The 22,402-nt window shown below is 42.2% G+C and overlaps 1 protein-coding gene across 1 annotated transcript in view; it reads left to right on the forward strand.

Annotated features, from left to right (window-relative positions):
* LOC308167847 (bone morphogenetic protein 2) overlaps nucleotides 1–3,436 on the forward strand; it is a gene marked incomplete at both ends in the record, with an annotated part of 5,889 nt that extends 2,453 nt beyond the window's left edge. The window contains 6 exon segments of the mRNA XM_080542325.1: nucleotides 1,889–2,107; nucleotides 2,268–2,407; nucleotides 2,508–2,624; nucleotides 2,728–2,895; nucleotides 3,027–3,059; nucleotides 3,062–3,436. Coding sequence (XP_080398451.1) covers nucleotides 1,889–2,107; nucleotides 2,268–2,407; nucleotides 2,508–2,624; nucleotides 2,728–2,895; nucleotides 3,027–3,059; nucleotides 3,062–3,436 — 1,052 coding nt within the window.
* Nucleotides 3,437–22,402: the final 18,966 nt, after the last annotated feature.

Here is a 22,402-nt window from a genome sequence, read left to right on the forward strand (position 1 = left end):
ATTAAGGCATACTATTTTCAGATGCGGCACCCTGCCCAAGGGTTTTCGGTTAGGCCATCTATCATTAGAGTTCAAAATGCCTAACTGAAGTAATGAAGAAACTATATGAAAATATGTTTGATATTATCATGAAAAATGTTCACAAAATAATTCATGAAATACAAAAAACTTTTTTTTTTTTTTTTGCAAGAATTGATGCTCAATCCTTGGTCAACTGCGCTATCTGCTGGCCACATGCGCTTATTGCATCCAAGCTGCTAAACACTGTACTGTAGCAATGCAATCCAGATTAAACTTGCTATCTAGCGCCATAGTTAAAAAATATTCATAAAACACCATGAGACATCGTGCCAGAACAACTCTGTTTGCATGTATGTCAATCCACTGACAGTTTGATCGGATAATAGATCCACAAGCAACCAAATCCTAAATAGTCATCAGATTTTAGACATACACGTTTTACTGCAACATATTTAATTGCCAACATGGTCTTATCATCTCACCTCATCATTTTAGCATTTTGGGTTGCTTTCACGTGGAAATGTTCCAAATAAGTAGCTTGTCCATGCTTCTCTTCAAGTCTACACAATCATTAATCAACATGTTCAATGTAAACATTTGAGCTGATCCCACACACTCAGTTTAAAGAGGTTTCCCTGTACCCTGGTCCATAAGCACCATAAACCGTCCCCTGCTATTCAAACATGTTTGTTCATTGTGTGGGTGGGTGTCAGATGGGCCTATGCTGTTCAGCAGTTGCTTATAGTGGCCCTATATTCCCTAAAATATGCACATAGATATATTGTATGTTGGGGAAAGGCACACGGTGAAATGTGGGACACTTTAAATGAATAGCTTAAATGCAATCACTGATTTTCTCTGTAATCTCTATTAAGTTGTGATAATAAGACCGTCTGCCGATTGATAGCCAGCTGTGCGCCAACGTGCGCGGTGACAATGCAGTGAGTATAATTGCCTCTAAATGAGGGGATCATCCTTAGAGATTCATATGATTAAACACATTAGAAGTGAAAGCCCCATTGATCAGTGGAATTATCTTAGAATGTGTCGATCCCCTTTGTTAGCCTGATTGGAGATAATCATGTATTTAACAGACGAATAAACAGATCTTCGGCTTAGGTGTCACATGCATTGATTCTGCCGTTAATTTTCTGAGTCATTCTACAAACAACAACGCGCAACGGAGAGGCCCGGTGGTGTCATGACCACCGATAGACATCGTTATGTGGTCAACAACAAGTAAACCTCCGTGTTCATTTGCGTCATAGCTGTGCTTATTCGTTTGCTTTCGTATCTGTGAGGACCAACTGACTGCATACTGATAACGGACAACAAGGCGGGAGAATCCCACGAGGACAAACTCGGCTAAACATTTGTCTTGCAGTTCATAATGTGTAGACGTCATTACTTAGCCTAGTTGTTTGTAACGGTTTTCCTCTGTGCGTCGAAACTATTGGGTAAAAAAAAAAAAATCTGTGTTCTGACAACACGAGGCTGGTTCGGACGAGTAGGCCAAAATAACCTGCTTGTTTAAAGGGACAACCCACAAGTAGGCAATAGGTAAAATCGGATGCGCTTTTTGTCTCTTTGTCGTTTAGAATAATATTTAAATCAGGCATAAATGCATGTGCTTCAATGATCCAGTGGTTCACAACCAATCACCAGTCACTCTTTTGTTAGCGCAAGACGGACCCATCCACATCAAAGACGGTGACAGCCTTATCATCATTGACCTCTCAACAGTTGAACTCTGTTCTAGCTATCGCTAGTATGATATTACAGGGTCCTCGAGTTTGGCTCGTTCTCGCAATACAGCTAAGGTGCGTGTCTCTGTTCAGAGTCTCATATGATGGTGTTGTTTCCAAAGAGGTTTACGAGAAGGACTCGCGTCCGATTGGAACAAAGAGGATTAAAAAGCTAGATGTGGTCGCCTACCTCAAAGATTTACCAGAGAGTTCTTCAGCGCCTCATAAAAAAGCACCCCAGTTCATGTTGGACCTGTTCAACGCTATGGCTGACACCAATGGGACACCAAGGAACCCAGAGATCCAGGAGGGCAATGTAGTGCGGAGCTTCGAAGACAAAGGTGCGTTACTAAATTCCAAGCGCGCATTTACGCATGGATAATGTTGTGCCAATGCACGTTTGAAAGTATGCATCGTCAGCAATAGGTCTACCTTGTTGTATGATCATAATTTGACAAATATGGATTATTTGTTTTCTTTCTTCCTAATTTGTCTACGCAGGGCATGCCGGTGGGAAGTTTCATTTCTTCAACTTGACCTCATTTGGCAGAGAGGAGAGGATGATCAAAGCTGAATTTCGCTTGTTCAGGCAAAAACAAAAGATTTTCTTGGGGAAATCATATGGACCCCATTTCTACAAAGTAGGCCTAAATTGTATAAAACAGATTTCTGCAAGTATTGAATCAATGTATGTAATCCCATATGACGTTATACTGTGCCTAACGCGACTTTTACGCACAGGTCGATGTATACGAAGTGTTGGATAGCCGAGTGAAACCATGGAGGGGAAACCTGATCACTTCCAGATTGTTACCGCTATACACTCAAGGATGGGAAATCTTCAACGTCACACAAATAGTAAGCACCTTTCCCTTTATTTCATCTTTCATCATCATCGCCGTGGCACTTTTGTTTCAATGAAATACTAGCTCGTGATTAAATCATTTTGTGTGTATGACAGGTGTCCAAGTGGATCCGCAACAGCGAGGAGAATAACGGTATTCTGGTCGTGACCACTCTGCCATCGGGGAACTGGCTGGAGTCCGAGCTGTCCGTTTCAGGTGGACGCAGCGAGCCGTCTGAGGAGAATGCTTACTTAGTCATATTCTCTGATGACGGGAGAGGAAAGGTAATTCTTCTAAATCTTCTAATTTAAATAGCAAAAGTCTGCACTTGTAACTGCGGTAAACTATAACATACAATACAGTAGTCTATAGTAGCCTAGTATATAATGTAATCTCGTCTCATTGTATATTGTAGGACATGCCAACCATGCCACAGATTCTGCACCTGGTGATACCCGGAGGAGGAGGAGGCGCGCAGCCCCACGTTTTCCTCACATGTTGAGGCCATTGTCCTGCCAGAGGGTCCCTCTCTTTGTGGACTTCGAGGAGATCGGCTGGGGCGGGTGGATCATATCCCCACGGGGCTACAACGCTTACCACTGCAAGGGCTCCTGTCCGTTCCCGCTCGGAGAGTCTCTCCGCGCCACGAATCATGCCACTGTACAGTCCATCATGCATGCGCTTAAGCTCGCCAAGGACGTGGACACACCGTGCTGCGTGCCTGACAAACTCGAATCTATCAGCCTCCTGTATTTCGACGACGAGGAAAACGTGGTTTTAAAACAGTATGACGACATGGTGGCGGTCAGCTGCGGATGTCGCTGACTGCTACGTACAATATGACCACTGCTCTCCGTGAACATTTTGGTATTTTTTTTGTCAAATGAATCCCGAATCCCGATGTGACGGTCACCGGATTAATTTCCAGTAACATGTGTAAATGGATATCACCACTGTTTTGAGAAATAATAAAGTCAATTGTTGCAATTGAAATATTGATTCTGGTAACGGTTTATAATAGGCTTTTGTAATTCGAAAACCTGTAATGCTACGTGGCGCTGACCATGGTGCTGAAATGACGCGCCTGTGTAATTACGTGGTCTAAAGGAAAACACTTATCCGAATTAATTAAGACTGAATAAACTAGTCAGTGGATAATCCGGGCTTTAATGTCATCAACATGTTTAGTAGTGTTGTTGTTAGTTAAGAATTACACAATCATACAATAAAGTACCTTGCATTTTTTCCATTGGACTATTTTTCCTTTCCATACGATTGCCATCACTCCAATAGTGAAGAGTGACCATGAGTTCAACTTTTACACAAGATGGTGCTACAGTGCTGTGCTACTACATGTGTTGTTGTCCGTGGTTGATCTTTATGGCTAATTTGATGGGGAAAATCACTCAACACTGACAGGCAGAACAATTATAATAATTATAATAGTAACATAGAATTACAGTAGTTATCTTAATCATAAATAGTTTTTATTGGAATGGTTTACAGACAAAATACAGCCCTGCTTTATCTAGTCATTCAATGCAAAATGCAACCAATTTGCAAAACATAGTCAGCATACACTGCATGTTATAAAACATGAATTATTGCCACTTGCATCAATGCCAAATCAAGCTCTTTAAGTATATATCAAACACAATTTGTGACTTGCAATATTCAGTTGCATGTCATTTTACTTTTTCCATGCAATACAGTATTAGAGTGGATATCATTTGGCAGATTTGGCATTAAAAGCAATACTTAGTGAAAAATATCTTAGATTCTGCTTTAAATGTTTGACTTGTGATTCTTATGAGGACAAACTGCTTTGTGGAAAAACAACTCTAAGCAAAACTTTACACATCATCAACATAATACAATACCTGAAACATTGTGGAAACTGAAATACCACTTCAATTAAATATATGAAACTCCTTCCAAGATTTACAACAACATTGCCTTTGTGTACATGTAAAATACATTATGTACATGAAATCTCCATGTCATTTTTGTCTCTGTTTTCAAATGTCACCGAAAAACTTTCACAAACCACACATAATTATCATACAAAATCCCTGAAGCCAGATTATCTCAATTGCCATTTACCCTTGAATGCTATCTCTTATCCATGAAATCACATTATCCTTTTCAACTCAGCTAAACTTCAACTTTTCTTTTGTCCCACGACAAAGTTGTCAATACTGATCAGCTCACACAGTCCAATTCCTCACTTCCTACGAACTCCCCTAACATGTGGTCTTGTGAGCCATAAACAGGCTCTAAATATGGATGTCTCTCATTGTTGTGTTTCTGCCTCGACCTCCCCAGCCTTTGTTCAAAGTCCTCCTGGTCCAGGTAGGACACCTGGCCTGTGGATTTCTGAGTTGGCAAAGAGGAGACGGGCACTGGCACAAAGCCATGGTACATTACCAGTGACGGGGGCGCGTTCAACATCTCCATGGTAGATGCCTGAGTCATAGCACCCTCTTGTGGCTGTACTGGCAACTGAACATAATTTCCAGTCTCGGGATCAAAGAACGTTTTTGTCTTGATCTGGATAGGCATGTTGACCACAAAGTACTGCCCCGAGTCTGGGTCTTGCAAGAGCTTCCGTTGGGTCATTGGGAAAGATTGTGTAACAATGCCGGGGGCAGTGGAGGCATAAGCATGCTCGTAACTAGACTGGCGAGAGAGCTGTCCTGTGTAACTGGATTGGCGAGACATGTTGGGCTGATGGGAAGGCAAGTCTACAGCATCACTGCCATATGAGTCAATACTGTGTCCCCTACGCTCAGGTTTGTCTCTGGTAGGTCTTTCTCTGGTCCTGCCCCTCTGCTGTAGTTCATCAATGATGGATTGCTCAATATGCTGATTTCTGTCTCTGACTGGATTCTCGCTGCCGCGTATTCTGCGCTCCGTTCGATCATTTACGTATCGGTCATTGCTCTGAGCTCTAAGGTGATGTTTATCAGTGGTAGATCTCTCAATGTTACGACCCCTTTGCTCAGGTACATCAGGGATGTGTCTGTCATTCCTATGGATATGCTCCGCCGGCTTCTCGCGGCTGTGTGTGCCACTACTTCGGCCCTGGTGCTCTGTGGAACCGTTGTTGTGTTTTTCACTACGGCTGCTGTGTCCTGAGGAGCCATGACCGTTTCGACCACCGCTACGACCACTGTTGTCCGTTCTGTCATGACTGGGCTTCTCGCTGCTATGGCCACTCTGCTCTGATCTCTCATGGTGACGTTTCTCACTACTGCCATGTTTCTCACTACTAGAACTACTACTTTTATGCTCTGACGTATCGCTCTTCTGTTTGTCACGTCTGCTACTACTGCGACTCTTGTGAACAGGCTTATTTTTGGAATCCTCCTTTTGGATCCTCCTGGTGGTCAACTTCATGGCACGGAGGAGGGCCTTCTCAGACTTGGGTGCGACCACGGGTGGTCTGCCTGGCCCTTGGTTGTCATTTCCACTGCAGACAGACCCAGACCTCTCGCTGGGTACTTTGGAGCCCCCGTTGTCCTCTGTAGCTGCATTGCTGGATAAGGTATCATCAGCCAAGCTATCCACCCCCTCTGATGATGGACTCACCCCCGAATGTCTATCATCTTCGACTGGAACTGTGAGAAAAGACCCATATTGGGCTTTGCAGACATTTTCACTGGTTAGTCTTGGCGGAGACAGTGGTGAATGCGGAAAATGGAGTGGTGCTGTCTGTTTAGGTTTGAAGTCTGTTTCTGTGCTCTCTATTGGGTGATGAAGCTCCTCCTCACCCCTCTCAGAACCACTGAAGCTCTCCCTGGGTGACCAGTGTTGGACAGTGTCCAGGTTTGTCTTGTGCAAGACTGGTCTAATGGTCTTGGTAATGGGGGGAGAGGTGAATGTGTTGTCCTTCACTTTGAATAAAGCAGGTTTCCCCATAGTTGGCGAAGAGACATTGGACTGGGAAGTTGGGGTTTGATTGCTTGCTTTGACAGCTGAGCTGTGGACCCATGCTCCTTTCTCCATCTCTCTCCCTCTCAGTTTATAGTCCTTGTGTGATTTTCCTCCATCTCTTCTAGGAGAAACAACTGGCCTGACTTCAACTTCAGGTTCACTTTCATGATCACTTACAGAATAATACTCTGTCCTTTCCAAATCCTCTCTCGCATGTTCTGACACACTATTTGCTTGTTCATCAACCTCCTCTATTTCTGTAATCAAATTCTCCAAAGATTGATAGACATTTGAGTCAGATTCAATGTTTCTTTGCAATGCACTCTCAACAGAGAAATAGGACGACTTTGAGGACATACTGCTCTGATCTGGTTGGCTTGGATTAGTACCATTACCATGCAATAGTAATGGAGAAGCTAATGTTTCTCTGTGAATATCTTGGACAGATTCTTCAACATTTCCAATATCCTCACTAACTCTACTTGACTTGTCAGGATTTTCAGTTGCTTGATTCTTTACCACACTCTCTGTTGTTTCATCCTTATAAGTGACCCTTTCTTGGTTTGAAAGTGCCACGGTATTTGATTTGTGTTCCCACAAATCAGGATTTTTGTTTTCAGCCATGTGCTCCCTCTTGGGAAGTGCATTTGTTGGCTTTTCATGTAATTGAACTTCCATTTCATTCACCTTCTCTACACTCGTTTCCGCAGGTGAACATTTTGAATGTTTGGAACGTTCCGTGGCGAGGTCTGTTTCAAATGCATCTATTCTGGCATCCGTTTTTGTCTTCGGACGACCAGGTGCCTGCCGCTTGACAGATTTAATCTTATTTTGGGTAACATCTGTCACTTTTGCTTTGACAATCTCAGGGTCTTTGTACGTTTCTTTTAGTTCTGAAACTTTGGCTGTCATCTGTCCTTTTTCCTTCCCAACATGTGTCTCCATGCTGTAATTTTGTTCATCCTTAATAGAACTGTCCCTATTTTTCATGTCATCCTCAACTTCATCCTTAGGTGTACATTCTATCTCCCTCTCAACACTACCTTCTTTTTTAGTCATCCCTTTCTTGCTCCTAGGTGGCACTTCAGGAGGAACAGGGGTTAACTCTGGTCTTCTGTCCTTCTCCACTGGCTGATCATTTGAATTGATCTTGTTTTCCTTTGTTTCAACTAATGTGTGTTGTTCAAAATTTGGAGAGCTGACACTTCCTTCACTCTCCTCACTGGATTTGATGTGGTCTTTTTCGTTTTCGTCACTGTAAAAATCATTGAGGAGTTTCTCCTGCTCCTCTCTGAGTTTCTCCTTATCTATGTATTTACTCTGACTTGTGGCAAGCCTGTTCAGTTCAGCATGTACTCTATCCAAATCAGGAGCACTTACTTTAGCTACTGACTTGTGAGTTTCACCATGTTTTGTCTTTGTCTCGTTCTGTGAGAGAATGTGTTTCATCTGGTTATGATCCCTCAGATCTCCTAACCTCTCCCTCACCTCCTTCTCTATCTGCGCAGACACCCCATTGTTCAGTTTCTCCTCTGCAGCTCTTTCTGAACCCTGTCTTGCTTGTTTACGTTCCTGCACTCTAATAGCATAATTGTCATCAAGAGGGCTCTCCTCGGCCAGTGTGTTTCTTTCGTCTTTATTCTTAGATACTTTGCTTTTAAGTCTGTCCGCTCTGTCAGATATGATCTCCTCCAATGCCATCTTAGCCTTGTCATAATTATGATTTATCAATGATTTGTTTACAACAACATTGTTGTCTATCTTTGAAAATTCTTTTTGTTTAGTCTTCCCCTCCTCTTTTTTAGCAAATGTGTTGGTTCTCATGGAAAGCATTCCCCTTTTGATGTTTCTAAGTTCCCTGGAAATTAAATCATTTTTGGCCTTGGCTTCCTCATCTATATTACTACTAGCTGGTTTGCGCTTCACATTATCACCCAATCTAGCTCTCTCAAGGTCTTTTAATGCATGCAAGTCACTTATTATTTGTTCACTATCTTTCATATCTTTCATAGACACTGTCCGCTCTGAATACTGTGCTTCTTTAACTACCTCAGTGTTAACCTCTCTATCCACTTCAACATCTTCCTCACCCTCCTCCTCTTCATCATCATCCACCACTGTATATCTCTGACTTTTGATATAGTTGTTTTGTCTAGCTGAAAAAACATGTTTAAATCTGCCTTGCTTTTTAACAGGCTCTTTCTCTTTGATTTCTGAAACATCTCCATTAGTAAATCTGTCCTCAGTTTGATATTGTTCAAGTGCTGCCTGTGAGTCCTTTGTAGCATTGTTCCTCCTTGGCACTGAAGGGAAATGACTATGTTCTGGCATAATTGCATCTTTTACTGGAGGTGCCTCTGTTCTAACATTGCTGTTTCTATTCACAGTTAATGCCTCAAATGCCTCTGATCTATTGGGAGATTTATTTTGTCCTGTAGTGAATGCATCCCTATTTGCTCTGATTAACTCTATTGCATTGATAGCCTGCTCAACCACGTCTTTCTCCTTTAACTCCATTTTGTCTTTTAATGGGTTTTTAATTTTGTCCGTTGTAGTTGAAGACAGCAGTTTGTTTCTTGTTGTATTTAATGCATCCCTATTAGTTCTGAACACTTCTCTTGTTGCTAAAGCTTGTGCACGAACATCCTTCTCTGCTAATGCCACAATTTCTTTTACTGGTCTTTTAGTGTCAAATATTATATTTGGAGAAAGTCCTTGGGTTTCTGATATATTTGGAGAAAGTCCTTTGGGTTTTGAAACATTGGGAGAACGTCCTTGGGTTTCTGATATATTGGTAGACAGTCCTTTGGGTTTTGAAACATTGGGAGAAAGTCCTTGGGTTTCTGATATATTTGGAGAAAGTCCTTTGGGTTTTGAAACATTGGGAGAAAGTCCTTGGGTTTCTGATATATTGGGAGACAGTCCTTTATATTGACTGGTAGGACTGTCTTTATTGACAACAGATAATGTATCCTTGTTCAGTGGTGCTGGGAGGTATTTCATCTCAGGCTCTGATGAACTAGCTTTCTTGTATAAGTTCAAAGATGGATAGCTTTGTTTATTAACCATGGGGCTCTTGTTCAACTTTGAGTGTGCAAAGGGAGACCCATCATATATGCCATTCTCCGGCACATCACTAAGGCTCCGGCTACCCGCAGCCTCTCTTTTGGTTTGCAATAAGTTTGATATCAAGTAATCATCCGATATAGGTCTATCAGAATCTATATATTTCCTAAGGGCGACAGTGTGGGCATTGGTAGATTCCATCACAGGACTACAGATCGGCTGGCCATCTTTCAGAATTGCAGGCGTGCTGAAGCCAGAGGCTGTACCATCAGAACCAGCTGGTCCATATTTGAATATAGTCTGATCCAGCTTTGGGGACTGACTTCTGCAATCCGTTATTTCAGAACCTTTGAACTTTGCTGGGCTATACCTGCTCTTGACCCTCTTTCTGTTGTCCTTGAGGTTGAAGAGCAAGCTAGAAGCTATGGATTTGTAGCTGTCTCGTTTAACCACCTGGGGCTCTGGGGTCACCTTATCAGCTGAGGCTAAGAGAGGCAGATCGAACAGGGAAGGGGACAGGATCTCTGACGTCTCTGTTGGCTGTCTGGAGGGAATAACAGGTGTCATCAGCTGAGAGATGCTGAACGGAGTGGAAGCCACAGAGCTTATCTCCTCCACTGTTTTTACTTCTACCGATTTCACCTCCTTTTGAGCATAGGGCAGTGGGCTCTCCTCCTTCTGTTTGGAGCTGTCGTTGGAAGGGAAGAATACGCTGGGTTGGTTGCCCGGAACAGCACTTTGTGCTCTTACTCTATTTCTCCGCCAGGGGGCGCATGTCTCACTTCCATCTGAGGTGCACCTCTTCTCAGGAGCAGAGGGTTTTGGCAGGACCTTGGGGGGAGGACGAGGAGGAGGAGGGGGTGGAGCAGTGGGTACAACTGGCTTCTGGCCGTGTCCCATCTCCTCTGTATGCAGACTCTCGTTTCTATGAGCCTCAGTCAGCTGTTTGTAAAGCAGGGAGTCGTACCATTTAGGGGGGTTGTCCATGGGTCGAATCGAGGTTATTTCCTCCTGCACAAAAGTCAATCTGTTGAATTCCCTCCACGACTGGAACGGGCTGAACTCACTGTGGAGGAAAAAGTTTTTGATGTTCAGCTTCCAGCGCTTGATGCCGGCCTTGCCAGTTTTAGTCTTTGATGATGATTTTTTGTTTTGGTTAAAATGTCCGTCTGTGATGTTGTTATGGTAATCCAAGGAGAATTCAGATAGCTCCCTTTGGATGCTGAGGAGGGCTGATTTATCCCAAGAGTCCCCATTAGAGTCCTTTGAATCTCCATTTTTGTTTAGCATGTATCCAGAACTCTCCTCCGTGGCGCTGAAAGCGCTGAGGAGGGAGGACACGTTCGACGCACCCTTTTTCTCTCCCCATGGTTGAGCATTGTTGGCATGTTTTTTTTTGGCACTCCCGTGAGTCTTTTTTGAGGGTTCCTCAACCAGGGGCTTGTGACAGCTGAAAGGTGACACGTCGTTGTAAACGGCCTCGTCTCCTACGCACAGGCTCCGGAAGGCACGGTCCGTCAGGCTGCTGACCTCTTTGTCGGTCTCGTCCATGAAACTCTCAGCAAAACCGTTGGGGAAGCGATGGTGCAGCATGTTGTTGCTGCTCCCCCTGTGGCCCACGTGCCGCTTCTCCATGCAGCTCATAGCGGACATCGCTGGTCACCTCTCACACCTCCGCCTGTGCAGCCAGTCTCAGACGCCCCTTATCTACACAATGCCCAGTCTGGTCAGCTCACCATCGGAAAGGTGTTGTGACTTTGACAACTTCCTAATATTAAGCAAGAGAAAAACTGTGTTACAATCGAAAGGGTCAAATCAGCTAATTTAACAGAATGCTGCATTACATGAAGCATGCATGTCACAGTTGTTGACAGTTAACAGTTTGTGAACAGTTAGTGAAGCATGCATGTGCAAAAGGTACATGTGGTCGAACTTTACATTCATTTGCCCCTATACCTCTGTAAATACTTTAATAACGTGCTGTTACAATGCACACTAATAACTTGCTATTACAATGCACATTCCTAATTTGTAAATGCACAGAAATGCATGAGTGATGAGGGGTTTCTTCAAATATGGAATAAGGAATATTATGCACTTAGTTATTACACATTTGTAGGTGCAAAATCTAAGGCATTGAGATACAAGAGTTTAAAATCATCACATTAGTTATTACACTATAAGACATTATCAGCTAGTGTACAAAAGGCTGTGTTAAATTTAACAGCTCTATAAATGCTTTTGAAACCAATAGATCTAGCTCTGACCTTTGTGTACAAGACAAGACATGTGCTGAACCTAACCACCCCGTCACCATGGAAACCACAAACAAACACTCCATACCATCCATGGGCTATTTGAAGGGCTGGAGGATGCTTCCCTGCCATCTCCTAAATATTAAGCATGACCACCTCTGTTATATAGCCGCAGCATGTCCTTGCTGCTCCATCCATTATTTATGACCGTATGGTAGTCCATATACGTCTTTAGTCTCACAAAGCATTAGTATTCAGTGTTATTGTTTACACCATTCACATACGTCAGCATATGCATGCATGTTCGTATGTGTGTATAGCCGTAGTGTATGGTGGAAGTTGTGATGTTGACGTGGTCATATTTTTCTGAATTGATCCACGGTCAAACTTACGTAAGAAAATCATGCCACAAGACTATTTCATATTTTAGAGGGATATTAAGTGTACATGGAATGCTTAGAATGCAAGTAAAGCAAGGCATCATTCACAGTTCACTTTAGCAGCAGCTGTCTACTGTAGCTTAGTTTAGCTATCTGGGTGAAGGGACTGGAATAGCTCATTAACCCATGTATATACTCTGACCTGAGAGCTCAACAATTGGCATATCAGTCAACTCTTAAGTGATCCTACAAAATCGGAACACTCCTTAAAAGTACAGCTGATCTGAGATAAATATAAACACAAACAGAATAGGCCTATGTGAAGGTATATACAATACAATACATATTATATGGACTATTGTATAGACTGATATTATCAGTCCAACACTGAGTAAAGTTTGATTTATAAAGTCCTTGACAAGTTCTATGTTCATGTTCGAAGATCATGTTAAGATCAATCAATATCCGTCAGACTGACATTATGACCCCATTATGCTAACAAAAAAACATACCAAAAACCAAACTTCTACAATTATCTTCTGCCCTCGCCACAGTCAGCAACACTTTTTACAGTGAAACTCATGAGCATGACTTCAAGAATGTATTGACTTTCCCAGAGAGTTTGGCTGTCATTAAGTTATTTTCCAGTGCTGATCATTTGATACAGTTAGCAGCCAGGGTGGTTTCCCAGCATCTGCTTGTGTATTTATACCCAAGGAGGAACTACAGTAGACAGGAGATCTCATCTACCACACCTCAAGGAAACTCGTCAAAACCATATCGACGTGCAGACATGTACGGGGGTCATGTTGTAGAAGTCATATTAACATAACACACAGTCCTAAATGTTCTGCTTCAATTGGGTTAAAACCTCAGTCCATATTTTATACATGGCTACAATAATACCCAAAATGTTAAAATTTAAAAAATTATAATAATTAAAAAAATAATACAGTTAAGTGAAAAAGGGGTTACTTAATGCTCTCGACAAATGTCTTGTCTTGTCAGATACAGTACCTGTAGTCTAAACCCCAGAACCTTGGACTTCCACATTACCATAGTATAACAATAACCACAATAACCAAAGCAATATGTTGAACTAGAATGTGGCCTCACCTTTTGAGTTTGTACTCCATGTCGAGGGTAAGGGTCAAACCAAGACAGGGGGGATCATGAGAAAATCCTTATATTGGGATGAATCCACAGCAGCTGCTGAACAGAAACGACTGTGAGTATACTATGTTATCACTTTTTTTTTAAGCATGAAAAGGTTCCATTTCCAAAAGAATTAAATCACCAAAGATAACTTACTAGACTGACTCAAGCCCTCCGATCCATGTTCAAATGCAGTGGTGGGTAAAGAGCTCCAAGTTGCGAGCACGGAAGACTACCGAAATAGCCTCAGAAGGTGGTGTGGCCAAACTGAGCAGTAACGCGGCGAACAGCTAGCTAGCTCACATATTGGAAGGCCCATTTGGTGTCGAGTGGCAGGCAGATGAAATGGAAACGGTCATCGGCTATTTTTGTCGGCGGGGGAGCATGGGCCCATAGCAGCTCTCTCTACCTTTAAGCACCTTCAAAGACTAACAGTGGCTATTCATGTATGTAGGGGTTGAGTAGTGAGTCTTTACCTCCTACTGGAAACAGGGAGCTGGTGGGTTAGTGGCCGGCTGTGTTTTAGCCCTGTGACTCAATCACACTTGTTTCTCAAATAAGATGTCAAATATAGGACATTACATCATCTCTAGGAGTGTCACACATAGATATAGAAAACAATCTGTGTGTTGTCACACTCCTTTAAAACCCAAGGGGTTTACAATGAGAGGCTAATATTATCCGATTATTACCATGAGGGGTTAGGACTGGTTTTCACACAGACTGTCCATGGCTTTGTTTACTGGGGCACGGCTGCATGAGCTAGCAGGGTGAATGAGGTGGCCGCTGTTGCCATGTAGTTGAAGTGAGGGTCAATTTGGAGCGACTTAGGTATTGTGAAGGAAGTATGGACTCGATTATCTGCTGACAGACTTTGACACGGAAACCACACTGGACGGCTTGGAGAGTGGCATCTTAAATTATTAGAACCAGTTTCAATTTGAGATGCAGAGAAAAAAAAACGACAAAAACATGTGCTCTTTCTAATCAATTCTCTTATTCCACTATTTCCCACACCAAGCCTCTATTGTATCCCCCTCTCTCTCTCTCTCGATCCATTTTTCCATGCATGCACTTCTCCTGACTTTACTGTACCAAGGTGCTCTATTTATGCGGGTCTATTTCTGGCACGCTGTATTTCATACAGTAACGGCCTGCCTCTCTTTCTGCCACACCTTCCCTATCTGAACTAATCATTGACATGTCAGACCAACACCTGTTACAGCAGCCTCCAATGTAATTCCACTGGGTGGAAAAAGTGCATTCAGTGGCTTTGCTAAGTTGACAGACACACTGGAAAGTCTGTGTTCCAAATCATAGACACAAAGGGGGAAATGGTCATATAGCTGTGAATGCAGGATTACATACAAACAAAGGATAGGATAGAAGAACAGTGATACTTATAAGCAAAACGTACTTATTAAATCATAAAAAATTAAATGTCAGACTGTAAATTAAACAGTTTATTTGAGCCTAATTGGTACTTTATTTTCATACTTGGACCCATACATGGATCAAAGTTATATAGCCTCTGATGTTGGCCCTATCCTTCTCTGAGGGGAAAGTCCCGACATTGTTTTGGGACTATTCACTTTCTTGCTCTGTCAGCACTGAGGACATTGGAGATGTAGAGAGCAAACTACTATCTGTAGTCACTCACCTCGCCCAGAATAAGTACACATGGACCCGGCAGGAGGACCTCTCTCTCTCTCTCCCTCCCTCTCTCCGCCTAGCAACCCAGAACCGACCCTGTTCTCGTGTCAGTTCCTCAAGCCCAGTAGCCTTAGCCCTGCAGCCAGCCAATGCTATAATAGGAGATTGAAGCGGAGGACACTTTCCCCTGGAGTGCAGCATAGCATGCAAGCAGTGAGGCGGGCAGGATCCGGCCTAACTGAGGATATGATGGACACCCACACATGGGCCCTGTGCTGTGCAGCAGTATGGGTCTAGCTTGCTGGCCGCTGGGGACCAGACAGGCAGTTAGGCGCATGGCTATGGCTGACTGACGGTCATGGTCAGCGTAGTTAAAGCAGGCATTTATGTTCCACTGGGTTCGGTATGGAGAGCAGTTGTTCACTGATGCTGCTAGCACAGCTGGGGTTAGCTGGTTAGCATGCTCCTACATATACAGGCCTAACTAAACCACCCAGACTATTAGGTCACTCAAGGACAAGGCACATCCATTCTGACTCAACAACATTCATAGTAATGAAGTGGGTATTACGACATCACCAGATGACAAACACATTGGCTCTATTCAGTGATAGGGTCTCAGATGAGGTTGTAAACAAAATGTACCCGGCATGATCCTTGATCCATGATAGCAAATAAATCTAACCACCATACTTTCTGTAGGCTTCAACTTGATTTATTTATTTGTTGACAGTTTTACTGAGAAGACAACCCACTTAGCAGTCTCTAAAACATGGTCGAAAAGAGACTGATATTGTAGCTTGTTGTTGTTGTTGTTTTCTGAATCTGCAATGCTTACTCAACAGTACTCCACAGAAACGGGCTGAGGAGATACTGGGGCCACGTGTCTCTGGGATCAAAACAGAGCACAATAATTCCTGGAAGCCAATGGAACAGAAGTGGCTGTATTCACTCAAAGGTCAAAGCAGAACAACACAAAGTTCCGGTCTCAGGAGGAGGCAACCTTGACCAACCTTGGTTCAGGATCATGTGGCCTGTAAAGTGTTATATGGACGTGGGAGCCAGGATGCATATGGATAATAAACATACAGTGGCAAGAAAAAGTAAGTGAACCCTTTGGAATTACCTGCATTTATGCATAAATGTGTCATAGAATATGCTCTGATTTTCATCTAAGTTACAATAATGAACAAACACAATCTGTTTGAACTAATAACACACAAATTATTGTATTGTTCTTGTCCAGTACTGTTGAGTAAGCAGGAGTTAGAAAATCTGGAGTCCAATCAATGAAACGAGATTGGAGGTGTGGGTTAGAGATACTTTGACTTATATAAAACATGTTACTCATCTCAGTGGCTGAGATGAGCCGTTTACACCAGACATCTTAAGATGGCTGAGCTGAAGTAGTTCTGTAAAGAAGAATGGTCCAAAATTCCTCCTGAACGTGGTGCAAGTTTGATCTGCAGCTACCGGAAGCACTTGCTTGAGGTCATTGCTGCCAAAGGAGGGTCGACCAGTTATTAAATCCAAGGGTTCACTTATGAGCAATTGCAGAAAAACAGGTAATTCCAAATGGTTCACATACTTTTTCTTGCGACTGTATATAGTCGGTGGGCGAGACTTAACACAATGCCTGCCAGCTCAGTTAAAAGTATAATTTATGGATTGAAATGAGCCAACTATCTTCTCACATGTTGATGATGTATGGTCTGACATTGCTATGTTTGCTATGTTTCTGCTTTGTCATTGTATTTGACACTATTGTCTTGACCCAATTTAGAGCCAGATCAAACATCTCTCTGTTTTTCTAATTATGCTTAAAAAAAAATCCCCCGGCGATTCCTGTTAACAACCTGCAAAGACCCAGATCATGTGTTAATGTCTGTCTGCTCCTCTTATCTCCCACACCTCTACAGAGGACGGGGGCAGTGGGTGCAGAGGGGTGGAGGAGGGGGAGCAGTTAACCTGCTGCAGGGCTCTGGGTTGGGGCCAAGGAATCCCAAGCAGTTGGGGGGAACAAAGCTCCAAAGCCATCGTCCATGTCTGTGCCTCTCCAACATGTACACAGCAGCAGCAGTTCAAAAATAATCATGGGTGATACCAGCCTGGCTGTGTGCTATTAATGCAACCACACATTGTGTCTTTACAAGGCAAAGCTGTGTGAGAGTTTGAGTGCCATGGTGGTGCTACTTAACCTAACCATGGCAGGACCCGAGCCAGCGCTCCCTGGAGAGCTGCGAAGGGTCTGTGTTGTGAACCCGACACCCCTCACTCTCTCTCTGATCCAGATCTACAGTAGCCCCCCTAAAGGTCACTGTTTGGTTCTTGTTGATCACAACAAATCAAACAACATAGAAAATGGTTTGCTCCCTAGAAGCTTGTCTAAGCTTGGCATGGTCTACAGGGCTGTATATCTGTGTTTTTTTTTTATGTCTGTTATCGTTGGAACTTGTTCACACATGTCTATGACCTAGATGCCAAACAGAATTCTTTCCAGTTCAACAACAATATCATATAGCCTACATTCATAATTCAACCACAAGAAATGTTGGGATACAGTTGCATGCGCTGATCCATTTTGTAAATAACATATTTATGTTCATAACACAACAGCATGTGACAGGGGACTTGTGTTAAAACATGATTCAGGGACGCATGCATAAATGCGGTCACAATCACATATCTCAACATGCACACTTCTTTAAACAAAATAACTATCTTAACCCCCCCCCCCCCAACACACACACGCACACACACACTCACACGCACGCACACACGCACACACACACACACACACACACACACACACACACACACACACACACACACACACACACACATATTGACTGGTATGTAAGATGAAGCTGGCTGCTTTGTGTTTGACTCTCAGTCCTGATCAAGCATCAAAGGCCAGCCAAGAAATTACAAACATGTAATCATATATCCTTCATAAGCAGTATTCATTACAATATATCAAAACAAGCCATGGCATTATGTCCCCATTAGATTAGAGTGGATTATATCACATTTCTAAATGGATTAACTTCTTAAACCATCTGTTGAATGCAGATTGATTTGTAGCAATGTGTAGCATTGTTGAAATGTACCAGACAGCTTCTCACAATAGAACAGTAGCCAGTATCAAAAGGGAAGTTAGGGCAGGGAGCTGTGACTAAAACAGATTAAATCACTAACCACAAGATAACCTAAAATAAAATACACAGAGAATATGCAGAGGTATACTTGATTTGATTATTAGGATCCCCATTAACTGATGCAAAGCATCAGCTACTCTTCCTGGGGTCCACATACGTTATAATTATAATCATGTTACAGGATTGTGCATGTTGAGGGTGAGTGGTGAATGTAGCTTGTGTTCAGTGCATTCTAAAAAAACAACAACATGTAAATCCACCTGTTTATTCTTTTAAAAGTAAAGCCTGAGTACATAAAGGTGAATAATCCTTAAACTGGAGTCACGCACATCAATTCATGATTAATATCAGACTGATCTGCATTTTGTTGTCTGGTACTTGTACTCTGCAACGACAATAAAGTTGAATCTAATCTAATCTAATCATTATTTCTTGAGTGCTCCAACACTACACCTTGAACTAGGCCACTAATGGAGGTTTTCTTCATGGGGACTGCATTGGGTGCATTAGACAAGCTCAGATGCGGGCATAAATATCGTTACATCTCACCATCATCCATTCTAGGCCACAGAGAGAGGAAATGAGAGACAACACATTTCAAGAAGCTTCCAGAACATGAACAACAGAGAAACAATAGAGAAATGGTTAAGAAAGAACAAGGAGATGAAAACAGTGGCTGTTTGTCTGTCATCACAGTTATCTTCACAATTGGTAAGTATTCAATATGTGACTGTGTGTTTCAATATGGCTGTAATTCAAACAAGAACATATTGTGATTTTAGTAGTATTAAACAGGGTTCATTTGATTTAATCATACCAAATGAATGTCTGATGTTCGTCACCTTATGAGTTATGAGACTTTGTTCTGTGCTTTGTTCAGGGCATAAAATACACTTTTCTGTCTACCAGCCAAAGTGTCTGGTGGATGATAAAATTAACCAGCCAATCAGAAATGTTGCACCTATCCCTGTCAAAATAGAGCGAAATATTTTCCCCTGCATGTTTTCTATCACACGCGGTCGAATGTAACTGGTCTATCTCGTGCTGTCATGTGTAGTTACATTTCACTGTTATACTTTATTGTAGTTTGTAACCAGACATATTGTTGGAACTACGAAAGCTCATAGACTCAGCGTCAGGATGTTGTTACAAATGTGGAATCAACAGTAACCATAACCGTGGATCGCACCAGCTTCGTTACGTAAATTGAACCATAGGATAAGATTCACAGATTTACCCACCAATGCCCAAATCTACCCACATCTGGTGGGTGGAGGGTGTACATTGTTTGCCTTGGCTTTGATTAACCATAAGAAAGCAATGTATTTCCACATAGACTTCTGGATGATTAAGATAATCGTCACCAGAACCGGCAGTAAAATGATCAAATCAGTTGGCTTGTTGTTTTCATAGTCAATCTACAGCAGGCTGAGAGCACTGTACTGGGCTTGAGTTAGCTTGTGTGCTAAGGTGAAAGTCAGATCCTCCACTTTCAGTTGCAGTGGACATGTTTTGTCAGAGGTCTAACATGGGCCCCCTCATGGCTGCGGAATGTGACCAGGGTCTATGTGTTGGCCGTCCAGTGCTGTGACTACCTCTGATGTATGATGTCGGGTGGTGTGTGTAGTCACGTGAGGAGTCAAGTGAGTTCATGTTACCACACTATTGTTCAATCTGGCTATTGAAACCTGTCAACAGACCCAGCTGCAACAAGCCTGGGTCCAAAATAGACAGATACATGTTGTTTACGTAGGTTGAGTAACACCTCTACACAGCTGATATTATTTAAGTTATTTATTTAGTATATATATATACTTTATATATATACTTTATAAATACGTATTTCTTTGATCTTTTTATTTTATTTGGATGATGATGACTGTAACTGGAATGTTACCTTGGTTAATGCAGTTGTATGTGGGAGATTCTGTGACTGCTGAGTTATCAGTGCAGTGATCAAACTAGAGATCAAATTGTTTTGTGTCTCTTTCCCCCTCAGCCTGTACATCCTGTTTTCAGAGATCAGTGTCAACCTTCTTACAGGAAGCTGTGGAGATGACTGAGACAGACATTTAGAGAAGTGAACCAGTTTGCTTCATAACTATAATATCATTAATAATATTATTATCATCCCTGTGTTTTGGCATAAACAGTAACAAGTGTGAGAGGAGACAAACTGGAAAACAACGATCATGAACCAGGTGAGAAAACACACGTGTCATTAAGATGGAGGAGATATGATTCACCATCAATGATTTTATATCCATGGAAGACTTAGTCATTGACTCTCAGTTGACAAGAGAATTCAATCAGGCTCAAACACAGATCTGCCAAAGCCATCTCTCTCTCAGAACACTACTGATGCAACCTAGCATTCCAACAAATCCAGAGAGTGAGAGACTGAGACGATGACTGAGGCCTTTCCATCATGCTGAGAGAGCAGAGTAAATGCATTGCAAAATCAAACAGCTCTCACGCGTGATTTGGCCTGGCTTCAGCAAAACAAGTAACTGGATAGGTGCTGTTTGTCTGTCTGTCTGTCTGTGGCTGCTGTTGCAACAGACTGTTTATGACTGGGCTCTTGCTTAGCAAACTGCGACACTTTAAATGAATGTGCAATAACACTATGTGCAATATGACAACCCTAGTCGTCTATCTGTACAGTATAGTATAGTGGATAGTGTACATAGCCTTTATTTATGTAAACCAGCTCCTTTCCCTTCTTGTTATTTTATTTATTTATTTTTTTCCTAGCACCAGGGGAGCCACCCCTCCTAAATTTCGTTGTTTGGTACCTGTACTGTAGCAATGACAATAAAGACCATTCATTCATTCATTCATTCATTCATTCATTCATTCATTCATAATGCAATATATTGTGTGTGTTTGTTTGTTTGTTTGTTTGTTTTCCTCAGATGCCACGTATGCTTGGATCGGAGCAGGGATCGGACTGTTTGTAGCTATTTGGTTCGTTGCCATCAAACTCTGCATGATTAAAAAACATGTGTTGGACAATGACATCTCAGGTAAGTGCAAGCTGTAGGCCTAGTACTGTACTAATGTGTTATATACTGTATGTATTCAATAGACGTGACTACATATTTGAAAAACCTTTTGCTTTTTAGATGTTTCGGTACAAAGACCATCTTTGCGGTAAGTTGGATATTACAAAATACTATATCATCACAGAGCGTTGTCTCTCATAATCGAGTGGTATCGCATAAATGTATACCAGGGGAGGCAGGTGGAGGTAGAAGCCGGAGAACAGGCTCATTGTAATCCATGTAATGACTGAGCAATGTGTGTATTTATCCTCAATCTAAATGATGTGTGTGTGTATTACAATGAGCCCATCCGTTTCAAGTTTGTTTACACTTTAATGTGTGGTTTCATCCTTTTGTTGATAGATATGATGTTGTGAACATGCAGGACTACAACAGAGTCAGCAACATGAATGCATGAATGATGCATGAAGCCTGGCTACGTTGAAGATAAAATGCCCCGTCAACTACTGTACTCATTTGAAACGAAAACCTTAATGCATGCTATATTAATTTGGTATTTTTGCATTTTCTTGTAAACATTTTTCTTTCTACTTTGGCAATAATATTAGTTCAATTACTGTGTTGGCGGTGTCAATAAACATCATATTCTACCCTTAAATAGGCTGTGTTCTTTAAGTACATCATGTGCCGGTGGTCATGAATACCTATGCAGATATGGAATTAAGTTTCTTCAGTTTTTCCCCTGATCCAGAAGCACAGGCTAAACACGTGGTAACAGTTACAGTGTGTGTACTGCTGACTTCTCAGCCACATATGGAAATGACCTTGGTCTGCCTGGGAAAGGCATGACCAATGAGTTGGGCCCATGCCTGTGTCTCCGGTGACAGGGGGGTCAGGGGTCAGGGAGAGTGTTTTATAGGATGTGAGCATGGTGGTTTGGAACCCCCAGAATCTGCACAAGGGGTCAAAGGGCAATGGTTGGTCTTCTCCTTGAAAATGTTTGCTATCGACCTCCAAATACTCATCCTCTACTACATCTCCCTCTATGCACTATTCACACTCATGTTGTATCTATGTGACGAACATTTGAATTTTGACTAACCATTTGTGAACCATTTGGTTTACACACACATTTGTTACACGTTTATAACTGTTAGAATAATGAATTGTTAATAATGAGTTC

Source organism: Nansenia antarctica, assembly GCF_963989245.1.
Source record: "Nansenia antarctica genome assembly, chromosome: 11".
In the NCBI taxonomy this organism is placed as follows: Eukaryota; Metazoa; Chordata; class Actinopteri; order Argentiniformes; family Microstomatidae; genus Nansenia; species Nansenia antarctica.